Below are 19,730 nucleotides of genomic sequence, written 5' to 3' on the forward strand. Positions count from 1 at the left end.
ACACACCTCTGCTTCCCTAGGCGTCTCAATGTGACCTCACCCAACCTGATGGTCTGCAAAGATCATTATTCTCATTTCTGGCTCCTAAGCCGACCAACCATATGTTTGGAATTGCTCTCCCCACCAGCCTGTTACGCTGTTCCCTTCCATCATTCACACAGTTTCTAACAACCCCACCCTTCTACACAAAGCCCTGTCTGTCTGGTCAAAGTAGGGTGGTGACTTTTCCATCCTTTCTAAAAACATGCTTTGCAAGACTTTCTCTACCCTCCAAAATATACTTTCCCCTTCACAGTTAATATTGTACTACCTTTGGTTTGAACCGTGCCAGTGAGCAGAGAATGTGATGTACGTGTTTCTCTGTTACATTTTGAGCTCAGACCACAGTCTTCAAAAGGCAGGACTAGGGAGGACCCTAACTAACAGCACAAAATGAAACAAATGTTCATTTTGCAGATTTTGAATGTTTAACCAGCTATGCTCAGTGAAGTATACACTTCTTTTTAAAGCATTAATTGCAACAAAAGGATGTTCGTTATCCGTTTTAAAGTACTTAGTGCTTAACTGAGTAACAGTTATAACATGGCTTTGGCTATGGTTTATCCCTGACTTAAGGGATATATACAGCTGTGTAGTTTTCTCTTTTTTTCTTATTGCATAGAAGAAATGGGATGTAGGCAGAGGTGCAAAGGGATAAGAGGCTTCACCAGAGGCAGACTGACTGAAATACACTACTGAGGGGAGCAACAGGCAAGACAAGAAAGGTCTGTTGTGCCATGTAGGTCCTTCCCTGGCTGGGGATGGAACAGATACTATAGTGATAGCATTGAGACTTAACCCCTAGGCCACCAGGGAAGCCCCCCAATTTCTACCAGTTGCCCCTAAACCAAACAAAGAACTCTGACATTACCTAGTTAGATCCACAGTAGACAACATGATCATTTTCATATTGATTTTTCTCTCTCTAATTCTTAATGACTTGAGTTGGTTTCTCCTGTTAGTCAGCAAGTATATGCTTCTATACATTCTCTCTATAAGTTCACATATGTTAATACAATATTAAATACCACGTGGATCTTCCATTTCTGCTGCAGAATTTGAGTCAAACTTCTAATTTCTATGTACAAATATGTATGAACCCCAATATCTCCTGGTTCGGTCTCTAGGTTAATAATATCTAAATATGTAAGCCCTGCCTTGAGAGGTTAATGAGAAGAATAAACTAGATAAATATTGAGCTATTTTAAGCTAACTATAACCTCTACTCAGTTTTACCCTGGACACTGTAAGTTAGAAACCCTAAAATATGAAATAATACTTTATTGTATGTTTAAGCTTTACAAAGCCTCCTCTTTTTCCCAGTAACCAACAGAGGTGCCTAGAGTTGTGACCTGTCCTCTCTCCCTCTTTTCCTAACCAGACTGTAGTGTTAAGGAGGTATTTTGTGCATGGTTTGGATTCATCGCTAGACAAAGACCTGGTCCTTAACAATTGTCATCTGTTATATCCCCATAACAGACCAGTGTGAGAGCACTGTTTTACACATAAATAAACTAAGGTAGTGAGACATGCAACTGTTTTGCCAATAATGCAGCTCATATCTGGTAGCGCGGGGACTCAGCTGTGGTGTGCTCTATAGCTCCCCTTCTAATTAATATCCTTTGAATGTTTGCTCTTGAATTTGCATTTAATTGTCTGGAGCAGTGTGGAAAGAGAGACCTAATTTTCATTTTATAGTAATGAAGCTATGAGGGATAGAAATTTGAGTGTCCCTACTCACGCTAATGACGTCCTATTGCCACTTTTAAAGAGGTGCTCCCCAGGACCCTCAGAAATACCGCCTGGCCCAGTGTCACAACATTGAGCATACATTGAGTAGGGTAGGTCTTCTGCTCCATTCTAAACGTGCAAAAACACCTGTGAAGACAAGTGGCTTATGAGGGCATCTTCCTGGCATGGAGCATTCAGGGGGTAGACTTGCCACCGGACTCCACGCCCCCTCTCCCTGCTGCCACTTCTCAATGTCTTCTATAGTCTTGTCTTGCTGAAATCTTTAAGGGCTTCCCAAAGCGCTAGGCTGTATGTCCAATTCCTTTGTCATAGTCTGCAGTTCCTTATATAATTCCTTTGCAGATGGGGGTAAATGGAGAAGAAAGAATGGGTTCTGCTGATATTTTTTAATGAAAACAATTTTAGGAGACATGATTCTCCTCATTTATGCCTGAAACTGTGCGTCAACAAGCTGTGCTTTAATGAAGTTCTGTAGCATTCAGAAAATTTAAATGTCTTTCAATCCATTTGAAGAAATTATTTGTGCTGACAGTAATGGGTAAATGTTTTCAAAACTTGCAGAATCTTTTTTTGTGAAGATTTGTATATGAGTTGGATTTTTTTGAGGGTATTACATGTAATGTTTACAAAATGAACATCACGTTGAATCATTTATTTTCTTAGCATGGCATAGTTGGGCCAAAATTATGCTTCTTATAGAGGTCAAGAGAGAAATTTGTGATTTAGCTCAACACTCTGTTCTTTAGGTTATCCCTAAATGCTTCTTCTCTGTTGCTTGAAGAGAAGCAAACCCTCTCTCTGTAATTGTCTCCTTTGATCTCAGTGGCTGTTTCTAACTCCACCCAGGTAACATTTAATTTGATTTGGAACAGCTCTTATTAAGAAACAATGTCTATTTGTTGTTCCCTAATTAAAGAAAACAAAGAATATAATACATTTAATACCTTTTTGGAATCTGAAACTGCTGACGATAAATTGATAAAGCCATTTTCTTCCTACATTAAATGATTATCTTTTGTTTCCTTGGGATGCTAGTAAAGCATTTCTCTGCTGCCTAATACAGTCTGTGCATGAATGTACACGTCGCTCTGTGATAAAATTACACTTGTGTACACACGTGCATCCACCCAAAGGGAAGGGGGTGGATTCCAGTCCTCACCCAATCAACTCAGTCACATGCTTTAAAATCATTAGGTAATGGCTTTGATACTGGCAAGCATCCAAGCTATTTTCCTAGCTTTGTTTTCACTTTTTTTTTAAACACCACACATTTTAGTCTCCAAAAAAATTGTCACAGAAAAGGAAAAATTAAAAATAAACTGAAACACAAACCAATGGCACTTCTGTTGAACATTTTTTCCACAGGAAAAAGCACTAAACATGTGCAAGACTATTCATTCACTGACTCACTCAGTGTGTGTTTTGCGTGAGGATCTATTGTGTGCTTGGAGCTGTGGGATGACACAGTTGGGTGAAATGTAGCTCTGCTGGAGGGAGAACTAGGATAGATGGTTATAACAGGAGTTGAGGCAACACGCTGTTAACACCACACATCGTAAGCTGTAGTTCACAGGCCCTTTACCAATCTCATCCCCACTCTGCCACTCAGCAACTGGGACCCAGGTGACCAGTTCCTGAGACACCATCCTATGCTACCATCGCTTTTAGGTATCTGGATCACAACGATACATTTCTTCCTTCTATCACGGTCCCTGGGCAAATGAGGCTTCATATCACAGTGGACACGGTTCACACCCAGTCTATACAAGAAATGAAATCAATGTGAAAAATAATGATGTCCTTCTGTTTAGCTCCTTTGGGGTGGCACTACAGCCCTCAGGGAACAGTTCCTCCCCCCAGGCTAATAGCAGCCAGGGAAATACTAGGTAGTGGCTCCAGTGAAACACTCCTCTTAGTGACACCAAAGAGTCCTAGCTTCTCCTCTTCAGCTCTCTCTAAAGAAGTTGGTTACCATATTACCCTGCTTGTGATTTTTAAAAAAAAAAAAAAGTTAAAATTAATGATACAGGGTCTAAGATGTGCTATCCTAAATTTTACCAGCTATATAACTTTGACTTTATTTTATGCCAGTCTCATTTGTAAAATTAGATTATTAATACATTGTACTTCATAGGTTAGGAGGGAGGATTCAAGGTGATAAAAGATATGTTTTAGCACAATCTTAATGTTCAGTGAATGTCATTAATTGTTATGATGCTTCTCAGGTCAGTTCTGACATTTTCCATTTTTTAATACCTTTCCTGTGACTTCCACCTTTCCTGCTTATGCCACATTCCTTGCTTAAAGATTCATTGTACGTTCTCCTAGGATTTTAAAGGAAGAGTTCCTTGTTTTTTACAGGAATGAAAGGAGAAATAGTTTTAGGTCATCTTAAATGACAATTGAGATCTCTACCAGTCAGGAAGAAATTCAGATGTTACAGTTATATGGTAAGTACTTCTTTCCAGGTGACTTCAGACTACATTTTTTTTTATAAGCCCCCCTAGAGAGAGAAGAAACAAAAGGATAAATGTTTTATCCCAGCTTGCAGCAGGTGTCATTCTATTTGATTTGCAGGCCTTTCAGCAAAACAAAAGGCCTTTTCTGTTCTTTTACAATATATGCTCTCTTTAAAGGTGCTCAAATGAAAAAAAAAGAAAAGCATGCACTAGACAAGATTTCAGGTTTTAGCATAGAAACTGGACTCTTAGTTGCTGATTCACTCTTCATAGGAAAAACTAGATATCTTCTAAAAGCTTTCTTTTCTAAACAGCACTTAAAATTTTATGACAGTTTCCTCTTAAAATATATATGAGTGATCTTCTCAACAAATTAATATATTTATAGCTGGATTGAAAACTCTTAAAAGCCAGTTAAAATTTCTTTTATAAAGTCACAGTCTTATATACTTGAGTAACAATATATAATGGTATGTTTTCTTTACTGTAGCTGTTTTTAAATGTCTCCAACTTGCCATCCCTAAATAGTTACTTACCATCAGTATTCAATAGTGATAAGCCTTCTAACTCACATAAATTATAAAAACTGTATTTACTTAAATTATAAAGTTTCATTCTGAAGTTCATAATAAAAAAGTTCCATTCTAGAAAGCTAAAATGTAATTGTTTACTATATGCAAGACTCTGTGCTGAACACATTTTTGTTAACAATGTCTTTTAATATTCTAATAACCCAATGTGGTTGGTATCGCTATTGTCTCCATTTTTACAGATGTGGATACTAAAGCTTATTGAGGTTAATAGCTTGCCCTAAATTTCATAGCTAATAAAGACTGGTGCCAAGTAAGAATCTGAGGGCCTTTTTTTTTAGGGGGGTCTCTCTTTAGAGTCTGTACTCAGTAATTCCAAGGCACCATGGAGCACTCCTCCCCTCATTCTTTCACTGCTGTCTACAATGGGGATGGGGGTTAGTAGGTAGAGATACAAATATTTGTTTTCACATGTAATACTGCTTTGAGGTAAAATCTTTGGGTCTATTTCACCTGAAATCCACACATTCAGAGTTCAGGTAATAAAACTAGCTCATCAATTTTAGTATGCGTTTAAATGACAAAGAAGTCTATTCGATGAGATTCTGAAGCATTTTTGAAAAGAGGGGACCCACATTATAAAGTGCTATGAACAGAGTTGGAATCTGAGTGGTTGAGTGATTGCCTTTGTGTGTAAGTGCAAAGAGTTTGGAAAGCTCACTGTATCAATAGTGTCTTAGGGCATATTAGGACATAGTCCTGTAAGTTGTCTTTAGTGTTGAATTTTTAAAATCTTAGTTTCAAAATACAGCACATTGTACTCTTTCTCTTTCATGCAAATGAACTATTCTTTTAGGAAGTCCTATGTTGATGGGGGTGGGGGGAAGGGGGAAGAGCATTGCCCAAAATTTCTTATGTTAAATGAATACTAGTATGGTTTTAAAACATTTATGGTGAAAAACATTCATCATAAATGTACTGGGGAAGGGAAAGGATTTTATGATTGATGAGATGGTTAGCCAAATCCCACCAACTCAAATGTATCCTGTTATAATTAAAATACTCTAGCTTAATGTCTGAGTCAAGATAAAAGATGCCGTGAAACAAAGCTAACCAATGTCGAGACACCTGATAGTAACATTTCACAAAATAAAAGGCCATTCCAAATTGGGTTCTAAAGCTTTAACTTCTCATCCTTTTGTACATACAAAATATGCTTTATTAGGCCCCAGGCTCTTAGCACTGAAAGGTTTAAGAAACAGATCCTATTGTGGAGTCTGACATTCTGTAAAGAAGCCAAGTAAGCATTTGTACAGTCCCCTTCAGATGTACACATTAGGGCTGGGGTGCCTCTCAAAATGACAGCATTTCTCTGAGGGGGGAGAGCAGAATATTCACTGTTCATGAAGGAGGGGAGAGAAAAAGCACAGGCAAATGTCTTGTTGTTATCGAGCTTTCCTGCTGCAATGAGGCTGAGGGATGGGGCTTTTTAAAAACGTCACTGCAACCAGACCCAGGGGTGCAGCTTTGCTTACTGCAGCACGATGCAGTTGTGTATATTTCAGGGACAGACACAAGGGGAAGCAGCAGCCAGCGCACACGCGGGCTGCTCACTGCAAGCATTTCTAAAGAGAGAGGACCCACAGAAGCTGAGAAATTCCTCCTCCAGCTGAGTCGGGCTGAGTGGTGGCTCAGGTTGAGACTGTGGGCAGGGTCAGGCGGGCTGCGCTCCCAGCCCAGCCCTCTGCCTTGCAGCTGCCTGGGGAGAGCTGTGTGTCAGGGAGGCCGGCCAAGAAACCTTCCCTCCCAGGGGAAAACGATCACAGTTCAGGTGGGGACTTCCTGGGTACCGTACCTGGCCGAAGCAGAGCATGTGGGCGGCCGGCGGCGGGCGTTTCTGGTTATGGCAGCCCAGAAGTGAAAGCAGCGGCGGCCGCCACTGAGGGCTGCAGGGAGATTAGCACCCAGCAAATAAGAAGCCAGTCCTGGACCGGGAGGAGGAGGAGCGGCCGAGCATCTCTCTCCCGCTCCTCGGTGTCCTTTAAATGAGGACTCCCTGCCAGCACCAGAGGTAGATCTACAGAGAGCCTTCCTCTCCGCTCCTGACCCCGCTTACATCACTAACCTGTGACAGGCTCATCTCCGCCCCAGTACCTGCTCCTCCAACGGCTCCCAGTCCAGTCCAAGGAGCCTCTTTGTATGCCGCCGACATGGCCAGCCAGCAGGATTCCGGCTTCTTTGAGATCAGTATCAAATATTTACTGAAGTCCTGGAGTAATAGTGAGTAATAGAAAATAACCTTTTTGTTTGTTTGTTTGCTGGCTGTTGTGTAAGGCTGGAAAAATAAAATCTCAACTGGACTCGTATGCTTAGGAGCCAAGGAAGTTTTTTTTTTTCTTTGCTTCCATCTGCTTTGAAAATCAAAATGTCAGAGACTAAGCGAGATTTCCTTAAGTGCAAAGGCTGCAATGGAATTACAGTAGATTTTGTTTGATTAAATTTTCAAGTGAGATGGCCCTTCAGCGTCTGGCGGAGCCAGGATGGGGCATGCCTTGCATTTCCTGCCTCGATGTTTATTTGATTTGTACAGGCTTTATCTAAATATTTTGTGAAGTGTGGTTTAATCAAAGGGGTGTGGCCCCGTTTCAGAGTACTTCATAATTGTTTTATTAGGGTATTGTCTAAAGGAAAAAAGTACTTAATAGTCCAAAATCTAAGTTTCATCTTTTATATATAATATACAGGCATTTTCACATTCACTTAAGCTCCCCCTTGACCATGTGAATGATGTTCAAAATGCTGTTTAATATTTGAATGTATAAAAATTCTGAGGTTTATAATAGTCCAATAATGTGCTTTTCTGAAATGTAAACAACTGAGATTCTGATCCTAATCATTGATTAGGATATCCAAATATTTCTGCTTTCAAAGTTCTATTTCTGACCTATTTAAGATTCTAGCAATAAGACATTAAAAAAAAAAACCTCTAAGGCATCAGAGATCTGGAATCAAATTAAAATGAGGCCTTCAGGTGATCAGTGATGTCTTGTATTTTCAGAGCAGTTTAGAAACAAAGTCCTCTCTATTTCACTAACAGCCCTTTGTACTTGCTTTGGATAATAGATCAGCAGGTATTACAGGTTCTTAATTGTTTGAAATTTTAAAAAATTCCAAGAAAAATTTTGATGTATTATGTGAATACTAATTAACCTATCTGTGCTCAAAGAGCTGGAGATTAATTATCTCCTACACAAATGACCTGTGGCAAGATTGTTCTTATGTAAACAAAACCTGGGCAGGAGACCTGTGTCATAAATTGCCTGGAGAAAAGAGCCAAAGTAAGGTAGTTAGGGATATGCATCTCTAAATGATAGCCATAGAAACCATTTTTTCCAGGTCATTTTGAACCACTGGATACACTATGGGGCTTGTGTGAGGCATTTTTTCTACAAGTGGGGAGCCATTTGGGAGTAATACTGTCACCCAGACAGCATTCTTTTATTTGTGCTAGTCATAAATCATTTATTTTGGATTTGTTATTTGGCTAATACTTCACACTTAAGGATGAATCTCCCTTTGTCTATCCATGCTTTGATTAATTTAAAAAAAAAAAACTGACATAGGGTTTTTTATGGAGCAGTTTTCCAATTACTGAAAAAATTCATTGTGAGTTTGACATTAGTATGTGGTTTTAAATCATCATTTTGAGTACTCCAGTCCAGATGCTTTTCTTCCATCAATTCCATTGCTTCATTAAATAGAAAATTATGTTGTGACAATACTGCAGCCAGTGGGATTTCTTTTAAATCTATTTAAATAGCTTTTTCTCTTCCTGTCTAGAGTCTAGAGTACTTTGTTACTCTAAACAAAGTATATGTTCTCTCCAGCTTTCTTAACTCCTCTCCCCACACAAATATCAGGAAATGACTATTCATTTCTACTTTGAGAGTATGTGGAGCACAATTTTGAATTCTTTCAATTCATTCAGCAATTATTTATTTCAACACCTATTGTGTGCCGGACTATGGGAAAGGTGAATAAGACATAAAACCTTTCTTTATTGCAGAAGTGTGAACTTGGTGATTCTCTAGCATTCCTTTGGAGGTCAGATTGTTTTCAGTCCTTTTTTTGGAAAGAGGAACAGGAAATATACTTTATGCCTAGTCTTCTTAACCAGTTTATAACCTAGCACAGCTCTTGTTTTCAGATATTTTCAGTAGCAAACAGAGAAAGGAATTGGATGGTATGAAGGACAAAATAGAAAACAGAAGCCCTGGGGCTTCAAGCTCCACATTGTAATGTGGCTGAGAGGATGCACCACAGGACAGTCTCCTAACTTAAATCATCCAGGTTTAAGAGGTGTGGATACCGGCCCAGATACCTGAATGGGGAGTCGGGTTCCTAATTATATAGTACTTATTCATAAAAGTACAACAATTAAAAAGCTATAAAACAAACTCTATAACTAAGTCTGATTGCTTCGCAAGGTGGTACTCAGAGGAAAGCTGAGTCCATGAGCATTTCCAGATTAAGGCTGTTTGTTTGTTGTTGTTCTTATTTTCTTTTTTAATAGCTCATTGTGGAGAAAATGTAATTTTATGTATACATGCACACACATAACCTCTAAGAAGTAATAAGTCAATCTAATCATTCATTGCCTGGCGAGATTTACTAGCTCTTTATTTGCTGTTCATTTCGATACTTTCTTCTTCATTGGCACGCCCACTATTAGGCTGCCCTTTCGTTTTAGTGGAGTTAGGAATTTAAAATGACCTTGATGTCTGAGAAAACAATGTCCTGTGTAGACTTCACAGTGAATGCTTGCCTCCTCCCCTGGGACTCCTATCCTCTTCCCCATTCTTAGCCCCACCTTCCCCAGCCACATAGCTGCTACCCCTTGATGTGCATGGCACAGTCCCTCAGGCCAGCTCAGTTTACCCTGGAGGACTCCAGTGTCCTCACATCTCACCAGCCTGGGGAGACCTCACAAGTATGTAAAAGACTGTGTTACAGTCTTTTAGTTACACCCTAACCCCCTTTGTTGGTGACTCCACTCAAGAAACGCCTTGAGCTCCTGGTTCATCCTCTTTCATGTTGTTTTTCTGCTCCAGCATATTTAAGCTGCTGGTTCTCCTTTCCTCTGCCTTTTACCAGCTCTAATCCATACCTGTACATGTCATCCCCTCATCTGGCACTCACCTAGAACATACAAGTCATTAGACCAAATAGTCTTATGTTCTCTGGCTCCTATACATGTGTGATCTTAAACAATTAATGTACTACTTTGTTTTCTTCAGTATTTTTCATTTATTTATGCATATAAGAACTAGGTTATATTCCAGGGGCCTGGGGAGCAGAATAGGCATATCTACTGAAATGCATTGCTGAGGGAAGTAAGGCAAGATAGGAGAGGTCTGCGGGACCATGTGGGTCAGCTCCCTGGCTGGGAATCGAACTCATGCTATGGTAGCTGGCAATAGCTTGAAAGCATTGAGACTTTAACCCTGTACCGCCAGGGAGGTTCAGTTGATGAACTACCTTCAGCCTCAATTTTTTCACCTGTAAAATGGAGGCAAGAATAATGAGAATCTTGAAGAACTACATGTAAAGCATTTAGCCCAATATCTAGCACATTGTAGATGCTCAATAAATGTTTCATTAATATTAATGCATTCTAATATTATCTTCCTTTTTAAAACCCCTTAAAATCAGAGTTAGACCTCTCTTCCCTTAGTATTTGACATCTTGAGTGGATTATTCTGTGAGGATGTGACACTTAATATGCTCCTAGCAAAGGAAATTGTATGAATATGTCCCAAAGTTAGTTGCTTGCTTGGAGCAATTTCCCCCCATTTGCTTTCATCTTTATCCCCTTTTACACCTTATTCACTATTAGAATATCATGCTTCCTAAGTACATCCCTTTCAGTAGCATAATAGATGGGCTGGGAATTTTCTCAGCAATAGAAAACAGTAGAAACTTGGCCTTTCGGATTTGCTCTAGAAAAAGTTTAGAGCATTATGTTCTAAGTTGTTCGTGGGAAAGGAGAACTTGTTTTGCCCTGATGTGTGGAGCTGAAGTGTGGGCTCTCCCACTAATCTGAAAGCTCTCACTAGCATTTCTTGAGTGCTTTTCCACCCCATGATATCCAGTGAACTCGGGGCCCAAAGAACAAAGGTACACTGAGAATCCATGTGACTTCTTGATCTTTCCAGAGCAGCTTGCATTCCTCCTATGACATTTGGCAAATCTTGATACTCTGTAAAGGAAAACTTCTAAACACCTGTTAACTCTTTCAGATATCAAGAATGGCATTCACAAATAAATCCCCATGGGCTGGTAAGCAAGCATTTTGCAGTAGGAAAGGACTGGTATGCACTACAAATTGCCCTATATTGCTATAAAAAACAAATTAATTAGGAGAATCTTATGCAACATTTCTCATATATGCTGTAGTGAGTAAATTTTGATGATAGTGACAATATGTCTGTCCACCTTTAGTAGCTTTGAAGCCAAAGAGAAAGGATGTGCAAGTGAAAATTGAAAACTCCAACTTTCTGCAAAGGAATGTTTATTAATCCTTATTTATATCTCCATTATAGCTCAAAGATACTATGAAAAGTTTAAGAAAAATATTAACACGATATTATTATTAATGTTATAATTATTATTAATAAGTTGTAATATATTATTTATATATGTATATATAAAACACTAAAGAAGTTAACACAGTTGCCTAAATGCAGTAAATCAAATGCAAGCATACATACTGTACTTTGTTTAACTTTAGGTAGTACCCAGCACTAAGCCAGACACCTGGAAGAGAATTACTTCAGTGTCCTATATAGCTCATGGGATGTTTAATAGGACAAGAATGCTCTCAAGCCATGACCCTTTCTGCTAAGTTCAAATAAAAAGAAAAATCGCAAATCAACATCCACTCTTTCTAAAAGAGAGTATCTATTATTAGGAAATGATGGAGATGGTTTAGAGGTATTGTTGTTGTTGTTGTTAAAATATGTGGATGATTCTAGAATACCAATACTGCCACAATGACTGAAGGCCCACTGTGTGTCAAATGGTATGTTTGCTGATTTATATGTCGGGTAACCACATTATTATTGGCCCAAACTGGGATACTTTTGAAAGTGAAGTTAATAATTGTGCTTGGATACTAGGCATAAACTAGGACTGCCCTAGGTAAAGGAGGCCCCGTGACTACTCCAGTTATTAGGTTTACTCTTTCCAGTATTTTGAAAAATATTACTGTATTTTACAGATGAAAAAAAAAAAAAGGAAAGTTTAGAAAGTGATTTACTCAAGCCCAGATGCTAGTAAAGTGCCTTAAACTCCTCCATCAATCAGTTGATAGTCTGATTTTTTTTAAATATCCCACAGGACTATCAAAATATCAAGAACACTTTAGAACTTAGGACTTTATAGGGCATACTTGTTGACTGATGCTTCAGCCAGTCCTGCCTCTCTCCCTGTGCAACTCTGAAGTGCTCATAAGTCCTGTGTTTTTTTCTCTCTCTTTCTTGCCTCCCTTTCTGCATAAACACACAGCTCAAAAAGAAACCCAGTTCTAGAGAACACCATCCTCTTAACACAGGCCTATTTGAAAGGTTTAGGTATTGACAAGTCTTCACCATCATTAAATAATACCCAGGCAGATCTTCTCCCTAAGGTCATTTGACAAGCCGAGTATTATAATTAAAAACTAAATTTTCTAGAAGTGTTTAATGTTGATTTTCTCTATATTTTTAAAAGATACATGTAAGCATATAGTTTAATGACTCTTGTAAATAAAAAATATTTTAAATGATCTTTATTTCTTTTAACATGGTCATTGGCTTCCAAGTTTATTCTGATATGTTTTGTTTCTGTGTAAGAAATGGGTAAACCCCTAATTACCTATAATTGTGAGAACAGGGAGAATATTTCCAGAAATAATGGAAATCCAAACAGAGTTCTGGTACCTCATTTTTTTCTGATAGCTGTGTTCCCCACTACCACAAAACTCTACAAGCCTGGCAATAGAAAATGAGTTGATTACAACTTCTTTGCCTACTTGTGTGTGCTGCTTGGTGAAAAAGCCAGTAAGAACTGAAGGAGTCTAGACAGGCAAACGCAGTAAGCATGGAGAGTTGACCTGAATATTTTCACAATCTGGGAACAGCTAGGATATCTAAGAAAGTTGTCAGTTTTTAGATGTTTCAACTGATAAAACATGCAAATAGTCCCTTTATTTAAAAGACATCTGTTTCAAAACATTTTTTTTTTAGTTTTATTTATTTATTCGTACAGAACTGGGGTACAGGCCAGAGATGAGGAGGGTGAGAGGATTCACCAGAGACAGAGTGGGGAGCAGAACAGGCAGATCCACGAAGTACACTGCTGAGGGGAGCAGCGGGCGGTCAGGAGAGGCCTGCCTCACCATGTGGTCGCCTCCGGGGCAGGCGGGAATCGAACTCCTGTGGAGGTGGCTTTAGTTTCTCAGTGCAGTGCTTTAACCTGCTGTGCCACCAGGGAGGGCCTGTTTCAAAACTTTTTTAATACTCATGACTCACTACTTAGTTTTTTGGGTACAGTTCAAGGAATTGAATGGGTTATATATGTTCTGATCATCTTAGTAACTTCTATATTTTTGAGCTTTATGTGATGCTCAGACATGAGGTTGGGCTAATGACATTTTACTGTATAGGGATACAAATGAACAACCCCATACATAAGCTTTTTGTATAGTTTCTTTACTGGTTCTAAACCTTAGATTTTGATGTCTTGAAATTTTCCTCAACACCTTCAAACGCTTTACTTCATTCTGAGGAATAAGAAGCATTGATTTTTTTTTTAAAGATTTATTTATTTGTGCATACAGAACTGGGGTACAGGCTAGAGGTGCAGAGGGTGAGAGGCATCACCAGAGAAAGAGTGGGTAACAGAACAGGCTGCTGAGGGGAGCAGCAGGCGGGTCAGGGGAGGTCTGCCGCACCAAGTGGAACACCTCCAGCAGGGATCGAACTCATGCTGAAGTGGCTTTAGCTTCTTGGTGCTGTGCTTTAACCTGCTGTGCCACCAAGGAGGGCCCTGCATTGATTTTTTAAATTATATTTTTACTGTTGAAGTACTAGTAGTTTACAATATTATATGTGATTCGGGGGTTAAAGGTTCATACCTCTTCAGATATGTGTTGCAACATCCCACCCAATGCCAAAACTTAACCATCACCCTCCACCAGTCCACTGGGCTTCCGTCCCTCTGGGCTCCATTTCCCCTAATCCTTCCCTTCTGGTAGCTTCAATTCTACTGCAGAGTCTAGGGTTTGTTTTGGTTTTGACTTTCTGTTCCTTTGTCTATTTTCTCTATTCCATATATGAGTGAGATTATCTGGCAGTTATCTTTCTCCTTCTGACTTACTTTGCTTAGCATAAACCCCTTTAGTCCATCCATGTTGTTGCAGTGGCAAGATTTAGAGATATGTTGATTTTGAATGAATTAGCTCCATCTTAAGTGTTCCTAATTTCAGGTAAGACTGAGCTTTCTTGAAGTTCAGCTTCTGATCTTCAGAATAGGATATGAGATACCCCATAAGATTTCAGATCAGATTCCAATGAACAAAGAATGATAGTCCACAATCTTTACCTTTGAACAGGACTTTTTTTTTTTTTTTGAAGATTTATTTATTTATTCATACAGCACTGGGGTACAGGCCAGAGATGCAGAGGGTGAGAGGATTCACCAGGAACAGAGTGGGGAGCAGAACAGGCATACCGTCGAAGTACACTGCTGAGGGGAGCAGCGGGGGGAGGGGGGGGGAGGTGGTCAGGAGAGGTCTGCCACGCCATATGGTCACCTCTGGGGCAGGCGGGAGTCGAACTCATGCGGAAGTGGCTATAGCTTCTTAGTGCAGTGCTTTAACCCGCTGTGCCACCAGGGAGGGCCCTGAACAGGACTTTTTAAATGCAGTATAGTGTAGCATTTTTCACTTAAGGTTTACAAAGGCAAATTCATCCACGAAATAATGTTTTATAGACATAGATATGTATAAACAAGATCTCCCAATTATTTGCACACTTATTTTAAAATTCTTGAGTATTTCTAATTTTTCACATAGTGGTGCCTTCTAGGAATCATGCTCTATTGTATGTTCCCACTGTTTGGAAAGGCTAATGGCAACTGTTTCCTGGAAAAGGTGAATAGTATTTGTGCAGAAGATAACACACTTTTATCTCAGTTGATGGATCCCATTCATCATATTCCTTTGAAGATTGCTCCATTGTAGAACCACTGGTTACAAAAATGAGGCAATTCTCCTTGAACTGCTAATTTGTATCTCCCAGGATTGGAGGAGTGTTCTCCATTAGAACATCTTCACTTACTTTCAATACTGGTTATACTAAGAAACTTACTATCAGGCTTTATGGTTCTTGGTTCAAAAGCCTTTCCATTTAACAGTGTCAGAGAAGCGAAGCAAACAATCAGTTTCTTTCGTGACTATCTACTATGCACTAAGTTTTGCTTTGGGAGTATAATATCAGAATCAGACTTGGAGCCTATCATTAAGGATCTCTGAGATTCCCTTCTTTCCTTCTTAAATTCAGAATTCAGGATTCTGAATGGAGAAGTTCCCAAGATTTAAAGAATTCTAGAGAGAGGGTCCAGTGATATTTTAGTCTGTGCTCTAGAAAATTTTATTTGAGGGCATAGATTATATTGACTTTATAGGTTTATACTTTCACTGCACTAGAAAATTATTGGAAGCCTTGCTTTTGCAAGAAGAGTCCTATAAGAACACTGCAAATATGCCTATTAGCAGAATGACTAAAGAAGAAGAAATATATAAATTGTTTACCCTTGGACACTTGACCAGATGTTAGTATTTGGAAGAGCAGACAGGCCATGTTTATTAGCTATTATCATTTGCTACATTTATCAGAATTTTAGTTTAAAGCCATTTATCCTTCCTTTTGAGCGGTCTTCCTTCTCTGTGGAATATTTATGAGATTAAAAAGAAGGTGTGTGTTTGTATGTGTGCACATGTACACATGTGTGTACACCACACATATGTGCATGAACTATATTTCTCTGTAAACTAGGCTTAATGATCTTATATCCTATCTATATTCTTACACTTTTCTTCTTTTTCACAGAACATATAAGCATAGCATTTAAATGTTAGTCATCCAAAACTCCAGATGCTAAGCAGTGAAAGTTTATATTCTGCCAGCATATCAGACTCTGTAGTGAGTCTGATTTTGGTTTAATTCCTTTCTACTGTTTAGTCATTTGATGAGCTGCAGATGGAAATTTAAGCCAAAGCTATAACATTTCTGATAATACTTTTTATACTGCTGTAAGAATTTGTTGTGGTGTCAGTTTAAGGAATTGAATTTTTTTCAAGAAGGCACTCAGATCTACATTAAGTGCTTTTATCAACTCTAATTTGATATACAGCTCTGACTGCTTCTGCTGTTTTTAATCATTTGCAAAGTACAGAGTAGTTTAGCAGTGCAAGAGAGCTTTGAATTTCTAGGATTTCTCAGCTAATGCCATAAGCACAACATCATGGATATATAAAGTTAAATATCCATTAATTTTTTTCTATGCTTAAAAAATACTAGACTGACTTCTTTGAGTTTATCCTTAAACAGGTAAATATGTATTTTGGCAGCCATAAAAAGGATAGGGTATTAGATTAACTAAAGTAATACTTCAGTAAAATTCCATTTCAATGTTATATTTATGTAGGAAGGATTGTCAAATCAGTAAAATGGCTGATTACATAAGAGTGAAATCAATAAAATGCTTCAATTGTACAAATACAAGATTAGGTTTTTCCTCCCTATTTTTCTGTTAGTTTTCTGTGTGTGACCTTGATTGTCTCCTTCCCTCACTTCCTTATATAAAAAGAACAAACCTGACACTTTGTCTCCAGCTATTTAATTGGAAGGGTTTTGAATAACTCCACTAAAAATGAGGTTCATGTAAACATTTTTGTCAGGTATTTTCTCCCATATCATGAAAACCAGACTGAAAGAAGTTGGCTTGTACATTGTTGAACTTGACTGATAAGTAGAAGGCAATCTTTGACTTTCTAAGCTTATTCAGTTTCTTGGATTAGTTCTCCTTTTAGTGTTCTGAATGAGAAAAAGTTGTCATGCTATACAGCCTATCAGCTGCTTTCTATTGTATTAGTATCTTGCTGGCATTCTGGAGGTTTTAAAACATGATCATACAGCCAAAATATACTCTCCTAGGTTTTGATAGATACCCTGTTTTCAGTAAACCATGTTAAAAGAAAGTCAGCAAGTTTGCAAAATGCTATTAAAAGGTCTTTCTGACACATCTGGTTTGTTATAACTGTCACAATGCCTACTAGGTAAAAAGTTCTTTAAAAATTTTTAAAACTAAAAAAAAAATTGTTCTGGACAAATATATTGCCTCTGAGCTTAACAAATTGTAAGCATTTGGTTTGAAATTTACAAATGAGAGTACCAATTCAAAGTTAAATGGCTTTAAAATAAGAAAAAAATCTGCCTTGCATCTTTTAGTTTTTGAAATGACATTTATATTAAACTATTTAATATAGCACTTATATATATATACACCAGTTATTATTATTATTATTGTTGTTATTTTTTAAAGGTTTATTTATTTATGCATACAGAACTGGGGTACAGGCCAGAGGCTCAGGGGCGGTGAGAGACTTCACCAGAGACAGAGTGAGGAGCAGAACAGGCAGATCGACGAAGTACATTGCTGAGGGGAGCAGCGGGCCGGTCAGGAGAAGTCTACCACACCATGTGGTCACTTCCGGGGCAGGCGGGAATCGAACTCATGCGGAAGTGGTTTCAGCTTCTTAGTGCAGTGCTTTAACCCACTGTGCCACCAGGGAGGGCCACACCAGTTATTATTATTATTGCACTTAATGCAATAATAATAAAAGTCATTTAACTTAAAAGTCATTTAACTTAAATGACTTTTAAAAAGAGTCTTTACTCTTTTATGATATCATCGTTTCAGCTACAGTAGTACTTGTACTGTTTGTGCACCCCAATATTAATCTACTTTTCTAGTAAAAATTTTAATTAAAATTGAGTTATCTTTTGCAACTTCCTTAGGAGGGTAGAGAGAAACTGACTCTGTGGTGGATTTATCACTTTCTGTATGATTTGATGGTAGTTTGGAGGCCTCTTCTCATCGATTCTTCTAGGTTGAGAGTACAAGACAGCTTGTCACTATATTATTTGCCTGAAATACAATTGCAAGAAATAGGAAAATCCAAGATACTTACTGTTGCCTTCTGAGGTTGTATTCCATTTACTAAATCCCTCCTCGCCGGCCCTCTCCAGCTCTCATTCATTCCAGGAAAGCTGATCCTAGTTTATGCTAAATGAGTATCCATTTTGAAGGCATTGGAATACTTGGTCAATTTTCTTTTTAATTTATTATTAAAGGACTATTTTCTTTAAAAATTATTTATTTCTAGCTGAGATAAACTTTGTACACCCCATCAGGTATTGCCACCAAAGTGCCACCACCACCAGCCACTTATAGGCCACCACTCTAGTGCCTTGTGCTTTGTTTCCTCTTGTTCTAATCACTCCATTTTTTTTTAAAGATTTATTTATTCATATAGAACTGGGGTACAGGCCAGAGATGCAGAGGGTGAGAGGCTTTACCAGAGACACAGTAAGGAGCAGAACAGGCAGATCCACGAAGTACACTGCTGAGGGGAGCAGTGGCTGGCCAGGAGAGGTCTGCCGCGCCATGTGGTCACCTCCGGGGCAGGTGGGAATCGAACTCATGCGGAAGTGGCTTAAGCTTCCCAGTGCTGTGCTTTAACCCACTGCGCCACCAGGGAGGGCCCCCACTCCATTTTTTTTTTTAACTAACTGAATGTTTCAATTTTAAGGACTATCAAAATTATGAATAACAATGAAGAGTCTACTCTATTTTATTTAACCAAAGATCTGTTATATCTTCTTTCTTTCTCTTATGAACCACTGTGCCAGACATTTTGATATTTATTCCCATTTTTTTGAAATTTAAAGAAATTAAAATTGTAATTGTTATCTTTTGCAATTCATCAACACCTTTACTAGAAATACAGGCAAAATAAAAGAAATATACAATGAAAATGCTTGGGTAGGATTCTAAAGATTCATGTTTTTATTTCTAATCCTAAATACCTCTAGTCATTAATCGTAATATAGTAATATACATCATTTGCAGGAAAGCTGTTGCTGTTAACACATAAAACAAGTTTTTGCCATCCATTAACTTGAAATATATGTGATTTTAGGGTATTTTTTACTATAAGCAATAGAAAAACTTTATAATGACTGAAAGAATAAAAACTTTAAATTAGCCTGTCAAACCCATAACCTGAAGACGGGAAGTTCCAGGTGGGCTTAGAAACTGAACAACCAAGATCACCCCACCTTTACACTCGCCACTACATGAAACAAGACAGCCACCTCAATTAAAACTTCTTTGGTTTCAGAGTCAGGAAAGAAGGCCATATTGGATCTTCCAGCAAGGAGATTTGCCTTAGACTCCAACAAACTTCTGCTTGCAGTCATTCCTCTCTTGAGTCATGCACCAGTCACTGGCAAAGTGGGATGGAATTACCATGTTGGCTAAGACAAATCTTGATTCATGCCCCGGCTCTGGGCTACAGCCACCTCTGTGAGATAAGGGACTTTTATCTGGTACCTGAACATCACAGATTTTTTTTAAAGGGAGGATAAGCGGCCCTCCCTGGTGGCGCAGGGGGTTAAAGCACAGCACTGGGAAGCTAAAGCCACTTCAGCATGAGTTCGATCCCCAGCCCCAGAGGAGATCCACATGGCGTGGCAGACCTCTCCTGACCCACCCGCTGCTCCCCTCAGCAGTGTACTTCGTTGATCTGCCTGTTCTGTTCCCCACTCTGTCTCTGGTGAAGCCT

The 19,730-nt window shown here is 38.7% G+C and overlaps 1 protein-coding gene across 6 annotated transcripts in view; it reads left to right on the forward strand.

Annotated features, from left to right (window-relative positions):
* Positions 1-19,730, forward strand: part of FRY (furry homolog (Drosophila)) — a 289,488-nt gene that overhangs the window by 61,520 nt on the left and 208,238 nt on the right. For 3 of the 6 annotated variants that reach the window (XM_012723235.1, XM_012723236.1, XM_012723237.1), the window contains exon 1: positions 6,847-7,060. The exons of 1 other annotated variant lie outside the window; for it this stretch is intronic. In XM_012723235.1, the coding sequence (XP_012578689.1) occupies positions 6,991-7,060 (70 nt within the window). In that variant the 5' untranslated portion in view covers positions 6,847-6,990. Of the gene's footprint in view, positions 1-6,500; positions 7,061-19,730 lie in introns of those variants that run through there. 2 more of the 6 variants (XM_004680191.2, XM_004680190.1) reach the window with 1 other exon arrangement.

This window comes from Condylura cristata, unplaced genomic scaffold (genome assembly GCF_000260355.1).
Source record: "Condylura cristata isolate star-nosed mole 26May11 unplaced genomic scaffold, ConCri1.0 scaffold00010, whole genome shotgun sequence".
In the NCBI taxonomy this organism is placed as follows: domain Eukaryota; kingdom Metazoa; phylum Chordata; class Mammalia; order Eulipotyphla; family Talpidae; genus Condylura; species Condylura cristata.